This window comes from Rhinatrema bivittatum, chromosome 15 (genome assembly GCF_901001135.1).
Source record: "Rhinatrema bivittatum chromosome 15, aRhiBiv1.1, whole genome shotgun sequence".
Lineage (NCBI taxonomy): Eukaryota > Metazoa > Chordata > Amphibia > Gymnophiona > Rhinatrematidae > Rhinatrema > Rhinatrema bivittatum.
The window spans coordinates 37,164,133-37,179,803 of record NC_042629.1 but is presented as its reverse complement, the minus strand read 5'-3'; the positions used below and the strand labels follow the sequence as shown (position 1 = coordinate 37,179,803).

Here is a 15,671-nt window from a genome sequence, read left to right as displayed (position 1 = left end):
ACCTGCCATACGGCATACAGTTTCAGATCCCTACATGGCACGTCCCTTACCTATGGCCCCATAGCTGCTCCCTTCGGGTGTGCTGGCGCTGATGGGATGTGAAGCAGCCACTGTGCCGGCACCTGAAATCACAGCAAACACAGAGCAAGCCTTTGACTTTCTATAGCCAAACTCCATTCATGCCCACAGCCATCCCATGCTTTCATTTGCAGCCCATATCCAATCCTCATCCATACCTAGGCCTATAGCATAGGGTTATCTGGATTTTCAGAAGCATCTGATAAATTAAAGAGTCTTGGGATAGGAGGCTATGTTCTGTTGTGGATCTGGTAAATTTATTTATTTTTATTTATTTAACATTTTTCTATACCGAACTTCATGACAAGATTCATATCAGACCGGTTTACATGGAACTTAGGGACTAACTAAACATAACCAAATAACAGGAAGGCCGAAGCGCAGTTACATATAACAGGGAGATAGAACTTGGGGGCTAGAGTAGCCTGGGAATAAAAGGATAGCAAAAAAACTAGAGGATGAGAACTTATGTCTATACTGTGGCTGGAGCGGGCGTCTAGCCAGTTAAGAAGCGTCTGGTTGAGTTAATTTGAAATGTTCGAGCTTAAGGGAAGGCTTGGAGGAAAAGCCAGGTTTTGAGTTTTAAGACAGGAATCAAAAAGTAGAGCCTAACAGTCAGCTTTCCCAATGGAGAAACGTAAATCGTGGCGCACCCCAGGACTCCATACTGGGACCAAATGTTACTTAACATGTTCATTAATGGCCCAGAAAAGAGAACATGACTAGTTTGTGGTGATCATATTTGCAGTTGACACTGGAACAGTCAGTGATGGAAGAGAAAGATCAAAATGGTCCATCCAGTCTGCTGCTCTGTGCAGGTTACCCCCCTGCCTTCTGTATATATATATATATAGGCTTATATATATATGTATGTGTATATATATGTGTGTATATATATATATATATATATATATATGTGTGTGTATATATATATATATAATATATATATGTATGTGTATATATATGTGTGTATATATCTATATATATCTATATCTCTATATGTATTAAGTTTGCCAGTTGTCTAGCAGATGAAAATGGACCCCAGTGTTTTATGTGCAAAAAAAAAAAAAAAAGAAAGATTACCCCCTTTAGGTCATGTTCATTCATTTTAAACAAATGCATGAAACAGGATGAATAAGGCCTTTTTCAGTTTGTTCAGAATAAAATAAACTGAAAGTGGCCTCTCACCCAATAATTTTCAGGAATTTTTGTTTTTGTGTAAAATTAGAAAAGGCCTCCCCGAGGTCCTCCGACTCCCCTCCACCCCCAAGGGCCCAACATCCCAAGATGCATTGCTGTATATCAGTCCATATAGCCAGAGAGCTACGGGCACTGTCTGCCAGGCCTGGTTGTAAGCATCTATCAGCTAAAAGAGCACTGCTTCGGAGGGGTGGAGAGAGTGAAACCGGCAGCGAATGGCCAAAGGTGGGATTTGGAGGGTTATGAAACTGTTCTACTACCGGCAGGCAGTGAATGAATAAGCAGAACGGCTGGAAGAGAAAGAAGAAACATCTCTTATTCAGTGAAAAGGCGTGTGCAAACAGTTCTGCTTCCATCTCTTCCAGGCCAGGGGAAGGATTTCCCATTCTTTCATTTCTCCCTCTGCCTGTGATATCGCGGAGCCCTCACTGCTGGGGTGTCCTAGGGAATGTGGCATGCTTCCAGTTTCTGTCTGCGAGACAGGGCTGGGTGTGGTCACTTCACCACTTCTCTTTCTTGCCGGGTTGTCAGTGCTTTGTTAGGAGGGACTTTCCCATCCTCATTCTTTTCTTACTAAAATATTCGCGCCCCCCCCCCCCCCCCCCCCCCCAAGTATAAGATGAAGATCTTTCCCTCTTGCTATCCTCAGATTTCTGTTTTATCAACTGTTGGCATAACCTATGCACTTCAGCCCCAGGGCCAGATTCATGTCACCGAGGTCCTAGGGCACTTTCAAACTGTGGACGTCTCCTGCACAGAGCAGGCCAGAGACATTTCTCAGATCTGTCCTGGAGCATCCCCTAGCGAATCTGGTTTTCAAGATGTCCACAATGAATATGCATGAGATGGACTGGAATACAATGGAGTCAGGGCATGCAAACCTCTCTCACGCATATTCATTACGAAAAACCTGAAAATCAGATTGGCCAGAGAGTATTTCAGAATCAGCTTGAGCAAACTGGCTAAGCTAACAAATGTCCAGCAGTGACATGTGAAGGTTTTATAGCCAACAACCACATCTAAATCATAGACGGGTGGAAGCTGAATGAGAAGGATAAGTCTGCATTAAAATGTGTTAGGAAAAGGCCTAATATATTGGAAGTTAAATCTAGGGCTTCCCCTAGAAGTCCAGCCACTTCTGTACTCTCCATATCTCTGATTCATGGAGGCTTACAGTGGAACAAGGATCTGCTTTGAGCATGGGTTTGGAAAGGCGAGCATCTGAATCTCGAACCCAACTCCAAATGCTAAGCACGGTGAGAAAAGAGAGTTCTGAGAAGAACAGGGAGGGGAACTCAGCAGAAGAGTTCACCTGGGGGCGCTTGAGCGCTCCAGTACTGACCAAACTCCATGGAACGGTAGAGTCTTGAGTCTGGCACCCCAGTCATATCGAAAAGTTGGCTCCTGAGTTCGCGGGAATGTGGCGAGAGGGAGGGCAAATTCCACGAGGCAGGACCAGAAATTCAGATTAGAACATTCTGCTGGGGTAATTCTTCCCTCTTGCCTTCTCTGGTCCTCTCCATCTTTCTCAGCTCATGAGAGTGGACCCGACAAGCTCCAAATTAAACAGGTTTCTATGGAAATCACCAGAGTTCAGATCTTCCCATGATGGGTAGCTGCCATGTTCCCTAGTTCTCATTAAGAACAGGAAAAAGCTAAAGCTGTGATAATGGCTTGCTCGCTCTCTCTTTATATATATACTAGCCGTTAAGCCTGTAACAACGGGCTACATTTAAAAAAAAAATTTCGGTCCATTTCCTTCCCACTCCCTCCCCCTCATTCTCCCTCCCTCCCTCTAGTCTCCCTCCCCACTCTCTCCTCCCTCCCTCCTTTCCCCCCCTCTCACCTTCCCCCTCTATTCTCCCTCCCTTTCACCTTCCCCCCTCCCCTCACCCTCTCGTCCCTCCCCCCTCTCTCTTCTCCCCCTCTCCTCACTCTCTCCTCCCTCCCCCTCCCCTCAGCTCACTCTCTCCTCCCTCCCCCCCTCACCTCACTCTCTCCTCCCCTCAGCTCACTCTCCCTCTCTCATTCCCCTCCCCTTTCACCTCATCCACAACCGATAATGGGGGCTGTCCCTCCCTCCCTCGCGAGCGCTGCCGCTACTGCTCCTCTCGCTCCTGCTCGTCATCGCCGCTGCTGCCACCGCCGCTGCTCCTGCTCCTAGCGACCCAGCGTCATTTTTTTTTTTTCGGGCACTCTGGCCGACGTGCTCGCCCGCGCATGCGCGGTAGAGCTGTTCTCTACTGCGCATTTGCGGCACGTCGGTCAGGGCTCCCTTATCTAGTAGATATATATATTTATTTATTTATTTAACAGTTTTATATACCGAAGTTCTGGTAACAAAGTTACTAATCACTTCGGTTTACATTACAACAATAGATTGACAGTATTTAGAATAATGTCTTACAATGAACAGGATATATATATATATATATATATATATATATATACACACACACCATCTGGAAGCCTCCCCATCAGTTCAGCTAACAAAGGAGGAAACAGGGTAAGATACTGTCTATGCCAGGAGAGATACAAACAGAGAGACAGACAGACACAGACACACACAAATTAAGTATGCGAGGAAAGCACCACTTCCTGCTCTGGCATCACCCAGGCTGCCTTCACTCACTCTTTGGCTTACCATGGTCAGGGCTGTACCTGCTGTCCACACTCTTCCTCTGCATCCTGTGCATGAACACACATGTGCAAGCAGGGGTTAGAAATGGAGCAGTAGTCACCTAGATAACAAACGCTTCCCCAACCAGCGCCGCCATAGGGAAAGCCACAACTTCATTAGAGGATGTAACACAGGACCTTTCAGCCCAGCCGATACCATGGCGCGAGCCGGATTTTGCAGCCCTTGCACAGCACTGTGAGCCCTGGGTATTTTGCTCTTTGGGAAAAGCACACCAACCACATGCATGGTTTTCTACCGTGATGTGTACATGAACGGGGCTCAGACTAGGCTTACAAACGCCTGTTGGCCAGAGAAAGGGCTTCTCATTCTTTCATTTTTTCTCCTCTGCCTGTGTTAGTCTGCTTCTGTCCATTTGCTTTCTCTGAGCAAACGCTGCTGCGCAGTGTTTCCCAGCCCCTTCCTGGAGGGCTCCCCTTTCCAGCTGGGTTTCAGGATTGCCATAATGAACGTGCATGAGATGGAGTTACATACCCCAGGTCTCCAATGTACGCACATCTCTATTATGGATATCCTGAAACCTTGACTGGTTAGGTGGGCCTCCAGGAAAGGAATGGGAAACACTGTTCTAGCTAACAAGACATAGCCTTGCTGTTTTTATGTATTTATTTTGAGGATGACCAGTGCATACAGCTTCTAAAGCACATCACTTTGTCTGGTTTTATTTCAATGCTGAAGCAGCATCACTTCCATCCAATCTTAGGGGTAAAATTTGCAAAAGCACAGTAAGAACCCGCACAGGGTAAGCTTAAGGCTTCAGCTTTTGCCAGCCCTGCTCTGGAGGCTCCCCTCACCAACCCGGTGCCAGACGATAGCCACAGTGAATATACGCAAGATGCATTTGCATACATTGGACACCCAAAATGTACACACATCTCTCATCCATATTCATTGTGGCTGGCCAGAAAACCAGATTGGGTAGGCGAGCCCTGGCTCTGGTTTGGGAAGACGGTGAACCAAGAAGTTCTGCAGGGAGATTGGCTGAATGCACTTAAGTTATTCGGCTGGCTTAAAAAAAAAAAGGCACACAAGTTCGTAATGTGCATAAATTTGGTGCAGTGTGGATAGCGCAGGAGAAAAGGTATTATGGGAAGCATATTTTGAATCGATGCATGCACATTTATTTTTCTAAAGTATGCATGTGACCAGCATGCCAGAAACATGCAGAGAAGTTACACATTTGAAATAGGTAAAGCTGTGTATGTACATTGAACTGCAGAACAACCTGATATTCAAAGTATGCAGTTCGGCTTATGCAGTTCTCACAGTTGCCAAGTACCTAGATTTCAAACATCAGACCATCCTCCTGCACTGGCCTCAGGCCTATGGTAAAGTTGAGCGCTTCGCGGGAACACTCAAAAGAAAACAAAAAAACCCCCACCAACTGGGTCTAGCAGTCAGCAAGAGTTGGCCGAGTTTCTGCATAATTACAAGGTTACACCTCATAGCTCCTCTGGCGCTGCTGTAGCCACTGTTCTGTCTGGCAGACCCACACAATACTGGCTCTTTTAGAGAGGAGGTACAGCGACAACTTGGATATGCTTCTATGACAGCACGGCCAGACACAAAATGAAAATTTGAGGTACTCTAGGCAGGCCATATCCCCACCTCTCAAAATTGGGGACCATGTCCTCGTGAGAGAGACCTGAGGCTACGGAACAAGCAGTGGTCAGCTTCCGAAAAGTGCCCCTCCCCACCACCGACACAAGATCAAACACCTCAGGGAAGGCCGGGCCGACACCTCAGCAGGGGGGAGCACTTTCCGGAAGCAGACCATTGCATCAATGACCTTCTCAGGATAATCAGAGGAAAATGCAAACCAATCCAGGAACGCAAGACATTTGAAGTTAACATGATCAGACACTTCGGAACTGCTTTCCACATGCCTGCGGATGTCTTATTTGGGGATTTTCCATTAGCTGTGCAAAGTGTTATAGGTACTCACCGGATGTAGTGCACAAAAGCAACAATGAGTGCACCCAGATAGAAGGCAAGGAATATGATGAGGCACAGGAGAACGGCCTTCACATAGACCGATCCTGAGGGAGCAAGAATAGGGTTTCTGTTACTTCTTGGAGATGACAGAGAGATTCCTGCCTCAGAGTCTTGCCGATTTTGCCCTTGTTCCTCTATCCCTTGCTTTTTCTTTCCCACCCTATAAACTTATCATACACACTGTCTGGAAGGGCTTCTGCATCAGCCTTTTTCCAGTTCAACTAGTAGGTCAGCACCACTACTTCCCAACAGCTCCCCTGGGCCCAAGTTGAAATCACCATATTCCATTTTCATTCCAATTCTCGCTCATCTGGACAAGAACCAAGCTCTCTAAAACCTTGTGTTTCCCCAATGGCAGAGGCTAGGAGAGAAACAGTTACGTGAGCATTCCCCCACAGTCAGTGCTCTCATAAGAACTTAAGAAACTGCCATACTGGGTCAGACCAAGGGTCCATCAAGCCCAGCATCCTATTTCCAACAGTGGCCAATCCAGGCCACAAGAAACTGGCAAGTACCCAAACACTAAGAAGATCCCATGCTACTGATGCAATTAATAGCAGTGGCTATTCCCTAAGTAAACCTGATTAATAGCAGTTAATGGACGTCTCCTCCAAGAATTTATCCAATCCTTTTTTTAAACCCAGCTGCACTAACTGCACTAACCACATCCTCTGGCAACAAATTCCAGAGCTTAAGTGTGCAGTGAGTGAAAAATAATTCTCTCTGAATTGTTTTAAATGTGCTTCATGGAGTGCCCTTTAGTCCTTGTATTATCTGAAAGAGTAAATAACCAATTCACATTTACTCGTTCAAGTCCTTTCATGATTTTATAGACCTCTATCATATCCCCCCTCAGCCGTCTCTTCTCCAAGCTGGAGATTCCTAACCTCTTTAGCCTTTCCATCCCCTTTATCATTTTGGTCGCCCTTCTCATAACATTCTCTTAAGCGATTCCTGTAGAGAGTGGCGCACTTGTGAATTCCCCTCTGATCAAGCTTCCCTGCAAAGATTGCTCCAAGGACAGCATAGGCAACTCAGAAGCCAATGCACCTACATGTTACCTACTGGATTACAAAAGTAACACCCCCTTTGCAGGGGGGTCACCTCTGAGTACTGCAGGGGTGGGAAAATCTGTCTGCAGCCCCAGCACAGGGTTCCTTCCAATGAGGGACAGCTTTGCTACTGGGCCCAAAAGGGCACTGCAAACACTCGCAAACAGCTGTCCACATCAGAGTGGTGTTCTGAAATAAAGAAAGAATTTAGAGGTCCATATTTAGCTGTTATCCAACTGAACTAATTAGCCACATAAAGTTTTCCAGCTAAATTAGCCAGGAAGTTCAGTGGTGTGGCCACGCCGCTGAATGTACACGGCTATTTAAAAGTTAGCCAGATAAGTATATCCGTCTAACTTTAGGACAAGTCTCCAGCATGCCCAGAGTTAGCTGGAAAACTTATCCAACTAACAACTCCTCCCAGTTACACTCCTATCCCCCCAACCATTAAGACGACTAACTATCTGGATAAGTAGTTATCTGGCTAAGTGGTGGCCACTGATCCCAGGCAGATATTCAGCCACCACCAATTAGTCAGAGAAATAAAAAAAAAAAACCTCATCCGGCTAAGAGGCACTGAATATGGACCTCTTAGAGTCCCAAAGCAAAATACAGTCCAGAAGGCAAGAAAAAATTAACAAACAGTCCAGAAACCACCAAACATAAAGCAAAGCAGATTCTTTGTTTTACAGATTTCCAAGTGATTACTTATGCTCCTCTCATGCAGCACAAAACAGACTTTTTCTCCCTCAGGCCCAATGACAGATCAGAAACCTCTTCTTCCTTCATAAAGATTTATAGCAGACTTCTCCAGAAACAGGGACTAGGGGACAGTTCCTTCCAGATGCCAGAGAGATTCCAGAGGTCTGAGAATGCACTCTGAGCTCCACACAAGACGTCTTACAAAATCCCAAGCTCCTCCCTAGTGCCTCGTGGAAAGCACTTTTATATTCCATCACCAAATCCATCCCCCTATGGGGAAGGAACCTCCTATCCTTTTCCTCACATCTCCCTGTACCTAAATTCTAATAGCAGCTCCTTTCTGGCGAACCCTAGAGAGGGTTCTGCACAAAGATTAAAGTGCATCGCTGAGCTCCTCAACAATCATCACCCCCTCAGGGCCGGATTTAAGATTATGGGCTGCTGGCAGGGGGCTTTCACCCCGTGGAAATCAGGGAGAGTCCTACCTTTTAGGTGTCTTCAGAATCTGGCACCTTTGATGCCTATGCTTAAATCCAATCCCACTGATTTCCCAGGAGAGGATGGGCCAGGAGGACCTGTGAACACTGCCTCAGCATTCCTGCATGAATCTATGGAATAATTTCCATTGATTTATAGATACTGCTCTGATCCAGTTTCCATGTCAGCACTCCTTTCCCATTCTCTGCAATGACTGGAAGATGCTGAGACAGAGAATGATCTGCTGGCTCCTGTACAGCCTGCATGACAGGGTCCTCTGACCATCTCAGTAAGTCCTTCTCCTGTGGTATCTTGGCTGCTGTCCTTCGTAGCCATTCCCAAAGAACTTAACACAGTTCCCTAACAGCCCCTTAGCCTTGTGAGCAAAGTTCTCTATCTTCTGGGCAGTTCTTTTGGTTCTTTCCTACTCGCTGCCATCTGCAGTAACAAGAGTACACAACCCAGACCGGTCCCCCCTTCCTCTTCTCTCTGGAAAACAGCCCCTTCCTACTCTATTAAGGCTAACGTGATTACAGCATGACTTGGAGTTCTGGCTGTCTACATCACACAACTCCACACCCAGGACCTTCTTGTCTCTGCCATGAGATTGTTGGGAATATACTCTCAAGAGCCCCCCTGCAGCGTCATTCGGCTATCCCAGCTATGTTCCACTGCCGTCATCCGCTGTGCAGGATAAACCCAGCCAGAGTCTCTCAGCTGCTGCCTTCACCATCACTAACCTTTAATGGAAGGGACAATGGTCACCTGGAGGTCCTTTACTCGCTGCAGGTTCCAAGTGTGATTCCCTTTGTCTAGTAAGAGAAGACAGTCGATTAGCTGCCTCTGACCTTAACCCTACAGCAAGATCCTCACACGGTACATTACATGACAATACTGTACATTAGCTACCATCATGCAAAATAATGCAGAATAGGAGCCATTGCACAATATTTCCACGATAACTGAACCAAATGGATCTTTCTAGAGAACAAACATTTATGTGGGACTCAGAGAGAGAATCCCTCAGCAAGAATGGTCTACTTGATAGGGACAGATCACTGCAACACATACAACATGTGGAGGGGAGTGATCTGGATTTTTGAAGTGACCACACTAACATGGCATCCTGCTTAGCTGGTAGAGAAACTCCAGCACACAACGTCAGTCTTGGCTCCCTGATTGATCTTTCCTTCCTTGAGAAGCAAGTATATCTTTAGGGTGTTGGAGGTAACATGTGGTCAAGGACCCACAAAGATACAAAGTTGAGGCATTAAAAGCCATGCAAGCAGTACATTTTTTGTCCGTCCCCCCTTCATTTCATCTTCAACCCCTCTCCCCAGACAGCACATAAATGTCAAGGTGATTAGAGACAGCCGGAACTAAGATCACTTATACATCAGCAATAGCAAATAACCAATTCACCAAACATTTTTACTAAAACAAACACTGGTGCTTCAGAATCAAGCAGACTTCAAACTGCTCCAACAGACTGACCTCCTTCCCCTGAATCCAATCTGTTTAATTATCTCATTCTGTGGAATTACAACTGCACTACAAGCAGCAGGAAACTCCCCCCACTACAACTCCTTTTTCAAAAATAAATGCTGTACAACACCTACAACAAGAAAGTCATACGTACTTTCTACCAGCAGTTCTTATCCTTTCCTGAAGACACACCTAGCCAGTTGAAGTTTCAGGATGACCACAATGAATATGCTTGAGACAGAATTGAATACACTGGGTCTCCAATGGGTGCAAATCTATTTCATGCATATGTATTACAGATATCCTGAAAACCAGGTCGGGTAGGTGTGCCTCTAGGAGAGTGCTGGGAAACTCTGCTTTATACATACATTTATTTATTTATTTATTTTAATTTTTTCTATACCGGCAATCGTGATAACATCACATCAAGCCGGTTTACAATAAACAATGGGGTAATAACCGGAACCAAGAACAAATATGTAATATACATATTATAAATGCAGTTACAATAAACAAGGAAACATGCAACTGGGAGTAAGAAGAAGAAAAGATAGTAACTTTAACATGGTGTATAAACCTGTAGAAGGTAAAGTTTTCAAAAAAAAAAAAAAAAAAAATTAATTGTATAATTTACAATGAGTTGTTCAGTTCAAAAATGCAGTTTTTAATAATAAAGAAGAAATCATAAGTAATGAAGATACTGGGTGTTTATAAAGTTTATAAAGTTTAGAAGAAGATTATCAGGATGGTTATAAAAGAAAATTGTTGCTTGGAATTTGAAAATCAGAGAGAATTATTTTTAGTCTGAGTCTGGGAAGGCTTGTTTCATACATGAAACTCAACGGGCATTATTAGCTCAAGCAAGTTTGACCATGAGATAGCTGAAGATCCCACCACCCATGGCCTTTTTGCTTACACTTATATAAAAATGAATGCCTTGTAAGATGTTCTTCTTACTGCGAGGAAGGCCAGATCTTTATATCCCAGCGGTGGTCTTCATGGACAAAGGTGCAACCTATATTACAGTGTAATTACATACTCTTGTTAGGAGTAAGACCTCTGCCAAAAGCGCAGGTAATGGTCTTTGAAACGTTAAGGGATGTCCACCTCCGATTAGTTCTGAGGCTTTAGTGATTCAGTTTATTGCCCAGTAAGTGGTACAATGATCATTTGCCTCTCACCTTGGATGGCAATGGGTGCAGACCCTCCACAAGTGTAGTCTTCTGGTTTTATCACAAATACCACGTAGAACTGCCCGTTGGGGAAATCCTTCCTCTGCACAATAGAGAAGCTGTGAAAACTCAGGATCTCATAAAGTGGGTTTCAACATCTCATTAAGCAGCAAAATCACAAACTATTTGAACTCTGCAGTAAAAGATTTTAAAAGATCTAGGAAAAAAAAAAAAAGAACACCTATGACTGCCACTCTCAGTTGGTTGACTGCCATAGTCACTGCTCCCATGTTGAACGTGCATTTGGAAAATACTTCACTCTGTCCTTTGCTCACCTGGATGGTGATGGCTGCTTTCTTAGCCATGGACTGGTAAACCCCGTTAAATTCCACATTGTGATCCAAATCATACACAGGGCACTGGAAAAGGCACAGGAATATGAACAATCATCAAAATACCCACCACATCAGCTTTAAAATGCGCAAAACATTCAGGTGAGCTTTCCACCCCAGAGCTCACATTTTTATACAGGGAGAAGGGTGGGAACTTACCGGGTTTACATCTAAGTCACTGGTTCAGATCAGTAAGGACAAACCTATACAAGCTGTCCACTGACCTAGGGCATATCATGACCTCTCAATGGAAGACTTGGGGTGATGTTTTCTCAGGGTTTTTAATTACTTCCCTGTTATGCACATAGAAAGGATCATTTTTGTAAGGTATTTCTATGGGTAAAACAATGCTTTACCCCAGGAAACGTTCAACAGGGACAGGGCGGAGGCATTCCCCAGGGCGGAACGGGGAGGGGGTTTGGACTCGTACACACACTTTTGGATTTCCAAAAGCATGCAGGTAAATTCCCCGCCCACGAATGAGCAGCTGAACTGCATGCAGGCGGTTTTGGCGGGATAATTTTCAAAGCAAACCTGTGGTCAAATTCACTTTGAAAATTGTTATAAAAAACTTGTGCACACAGTTGCCAATTTCCTTATGCGAGTTGTTACAAAATGATCCCCCAAAATGGTTTCCAAACTTTAAAAACCTAAGACGTCTGGTCATCTCCTTCAGTCTGTGGAACCCTCCCCTCTCCCCCTCCTGTACCACCAAAGACCCTGAAGGAATCCTGCTTCCGATCACCGAGCCACACGCACACCCGAAAAACAGCACGGTGCCCACGGTGCCCAAGTTGCATCCTAAGGTTTTAGTCCAATCAGATTTTCTCATTTTGATTTAAAATCTAGAATCATCTGGGTTTTTAGCTTCCACCTCACTGCCATGAAGAGCTTTACCTCTCCCTCTCAACGCCTCGCGTCATAGTTGAGTAAACCAGGCATGCAGCTCATGCACCCTTCCTGCCCTGATGAAAGCTAGTCCAATAAAAAAAAAAAAAAGAGGTACCCCCTATAACTTACTTTGACGACCTGTACTTTTCTCCAATCTGGTGCACACTTCACGTACAAGATAGTGACCAGAATGCAATCAGGCGGCAAACTATGGACCACCAGCCCAACCCATGAATTCCTTAATATTCTTTTATCCAAAATGACATGTGCTCCATAAAACTATGGTATGAGAAGTGTCCAATACAGACACTGACAGACTATCCCAATAGGCGTAACCAGAGCGAATAATGGTTTTCAGTCATGTTTCCATGCTGCAGGCAGGCTCAGTTTGCACTTTTATTCAACAGCATCCACACCGATTCCTGCATGGACTTACCACAATGTCCTGGACAGAGACCACGGAGCAAGGGTAGGAATTCTTGGACACCACCTTAATGATAACGGACTCCACATTCTCTGGGAATTTGTACAGAAAGTACTGAGGAATAGAAAGAGACAATAGGCTTCCTGTTCAGATGTCCCGATTCTTCCAGGAACCCAAGGATCAGCCAGAACTCAATGCTCCAAACACAAAGCACAGAGCCCTCCACACCCTATGCAGTTTAGAAATTAGAAATTCATCCTGGTTACATCCCATACTATGACTATCTGATGTCATTCCAACCTCTCATCCAGATTCAATTCTCGGTCGGACAGCTGCAAAACCGAGAATACTTCACAGCTTACTAGAAAATTTTAATCTACATAAGGGCTACCTAGAAAATCACCATGGATAAGAAAATTAAAAAAGCACTGACTTTCAGCAAAGAGATTCTTAACAGTGCAGCAATGCTTTAAAGTACAGCAATAGAATCCATTGGGGAGAAGACAGGAGTGCGGCAACGGGAACTGGAGAGAAAATCAGTATGGTCAAGCCAAATCCCATGCCGACTTCATCAATAAATCGCACATAGATACTCTCACTTAAAGCCCTATACATATAAAATAAGATAATCTTCCCCATCACCTGGAAAGTATTTTATATTTGATGCAACTCTGGCACACCAAAATAAACATTTTGCAAAATTGATGAGTGCAAGAGTGGAGGTACGATGAATGGGTCTCACTGTGTGTGCTGGGCTTACAGTATTTCATTCCTTTATAGTTTTTTGGCCCATCAGCCTCCCTGTGCGCCCTTAGAGGTAGATCTTAAAAGCTTTGCATGTGCAAAAATAGCCACGTACACGCTTAAGTGGGCTGCGCAGGAGCTAAGCGAATTTTAAATAGCTGGGGAAAGGCATGCGTACACTGAGGTACGCATGCCCAGAAAAAGAAGGCGGAAAAGGGGCAGGGTAAGGGCGTTCCCAACTCTGACTCGTGTAAAGGAAAACTGGTTCTTACCTGCTAATTTTCGTTCCTGTAGTACCACAGATCAGTCCAGACTCCTGGGTTTTGCCTCCCTGCCAGCAGGTGGAGACAGAGAATTTTTCGCAGGCACCACCTCTTAACCCAGTGTGCCACCTGCAGCTCCTCAGTATTTCTCTGTCTGCAGCAGATGGTAGATGGTGTAAAATCTGCAGTCTGGAGAGAAAGAAAAAAACAAAGATTAGAAGACAAAATTTCTGGATCCTCCCAGGGGATTTAAAGTCCTGGTTGGGGCCATCCCACCTGGTTTGAGGTATCAGAAGGGTCACCAACCCCCTACTCGTCCACCTCAAACCAGGCGGGATGGCCCCAACCAGGACCTTACAATACCCTGGGAGGATCAAAAAATGTTGTCTTCTAATCTTTGTTTTTTTTTCTCTCTCTCCAGACTGCAGATTTTACACCATCTACCATCTGCTGGAGACAAGAGAAATAATGAGGAGCTGCAGGTGGCACACTGGGTTATGTACAGTGTCAGTAAAATTTTCTGTCTCCATCTTCTGGCAGGGAGACAAAACCCAGGAATCTGGACTGATCTGGGTACATTCAGGGAACTCCAAATTTTCCTCAGTTGGCACACATATGTTACGGAGTCCGGTGAACATCAGAGACAGGGGAGAGAGGAGAGAGAAACTCTTTATAAGGCTCAGTCTGATACTCTATATATGGACCATTGTAAGGGGGCACTTTGACTTAGGGTGGGTTTTCGGGAGGTGAGTTGGGGTTAGGGGGGTGGTGTTACAGACACATTCAGGGGTATTCATTGTAAAACTGACATCATTAAATAATTTTAGACCTTATAAGTGATGAAAACTCTAACAAGAGGAGATGATTTGTACACTGCAGTCTCTGCTAGCTGCATTGTACAAATCAACTCCTTTTCATCACTTATAAGGTCAAAAATTCTTTAATGATGTCAATTTTACAATGGATAGGATGGATGCGTAGGTTATAAAATAGCGCATATTTTTGCGCGCGGCAAGATACGTGTGTTTATGGGTGCGTGCGTGGTCCTTTAAAAATCTACCCGTTAGGATTTAGTTTTCAGGTCAACTAGAATGGGCCCTAACTGGGGCGAGCCACAGGCCTTCCTTCACAGCCACCCAGGGCTTTTCCTCATTGTTCGCCCCTCTTTCTTCTCCCACCACTGCAGCGGCGGCCATCCTCTGCCGAAGAGACAGACCTATGCTTCCTTCCAGAGCCCGGCATGATGGACAGGAAGCCTTCCCTCCTGCAGCCCGTGGCATCCCCCGCCCCCAGCTGGGAAGAGAAACAGGAAGTCCAGCCTGGGAACCCCAACAACATCTCTCGCTTTCTCACCTGGAGACTCTGCGTTTCTTCGAACAAATCTCAACCTATTCTATGGCAGAGAACTCGACTGCTCCGTTTCAGGGCATCTGCTGGTGTCTTACCGCCCCCTCACCCTCACCCCCAGACCAGTGGTGTAGCCAATACGCAGGCCTGAGGCTCAGTGTGGCTGACCGAATCAGCATCCTCCAGCACAAGCAGGCCAAAAAAAAAAATTCAGTCCTCGAAGTCCTTATTCCTGCAGCGCTGTGGGCGCCTGTTCCTGTTGCTTACCTCAGGCTGGGAAGGGGTGGCAGTGAAGTCAAAGGCAACGCCTGTGCTGTAAAAGAAAGGCGAGAAGCAGCATAAAGCTCTCGTTAGTAGAAAGATCCAGAGGCTTCCCCTCCTGGACACAGCAATTCCTCCCCCACCCAAAAAAAAAATGAAATAAATAAAAACGACCACCTTGTTTCTTTGCTCTGTTCATCCTACTTGCGGGATTACTACTGGACGTCCAGCCTCATTATCTCCAAAGCTGCTTTCTTGCTTTTTTGCCATAGAACTCCAAATTATTCTGGGTTTATTACTGAATAAGGGGGGGGGGGGGGAATACATTTCCTAGTTGCTATTTTTAAAAAGCCCGTGCAATAAACAGCCACCCCAACGAAGGCAACATTTTCTGTGCCAGTATTTTCGCGTTCCTTTTTGTCATCTCTAATGTGAGCTTGGCTGTTGGGAGCCCACCGTACAGCTCTAATGAGATGCGTGCCCATAATCA

The 15,671-nt window shown here is 45.2% G+C and overlaps 1 protein-coding gene across 4 annotated transcripts in view; it reads right to left on the bottom strand.

Moving 5' to 3' along the window:
* SIDT1 (SID1 transmembrane family member 1) overlaps positions 1–15,671 on the bottom strand; it is a 118,929-nt gene that overhangs the window by 35,774 nt on the left and 67,484 nt on the right. For 2 of the 4 annotated variants that reach the window (XM_029578466.1, XM_029578464.1), the window contains exons 4-11: positions 15,188–15,233; positions 12,579–12,680; positions 11,195–11,278; positions 10,869–10,962; positions 8,943–9,014; positions 5,922–6,015; positions 3,923–3,966; positions 51–122 (exon numbers count right to left, since the gene is read on the bottom strand). In XM_029578466.1, coding sequence (XP_029434326.1) covers positions 51–122; positions 3,923–3,966; positions 5,922–6,015; positions 8,943–9,014; positions 10,869–10,962; positions 11,195–11,278; positions 12,579–12,680; positions 15,188–15,233 — 608 coding nt within the window. The remainder of the gene's footprint in view (positions 1–50; positions 123–3,922; positions 3,967–5,921; positions 6,016–8,942; positions 9,015–10,868; positions 10,963–11,194; positions 11,279–12,578; positions 12,681–15,187; positions 15,234–15,671) is intronic. The other 2 variants (XM_029578465.1, XM_029578467.1) reach the window with 2 other exon arrangements.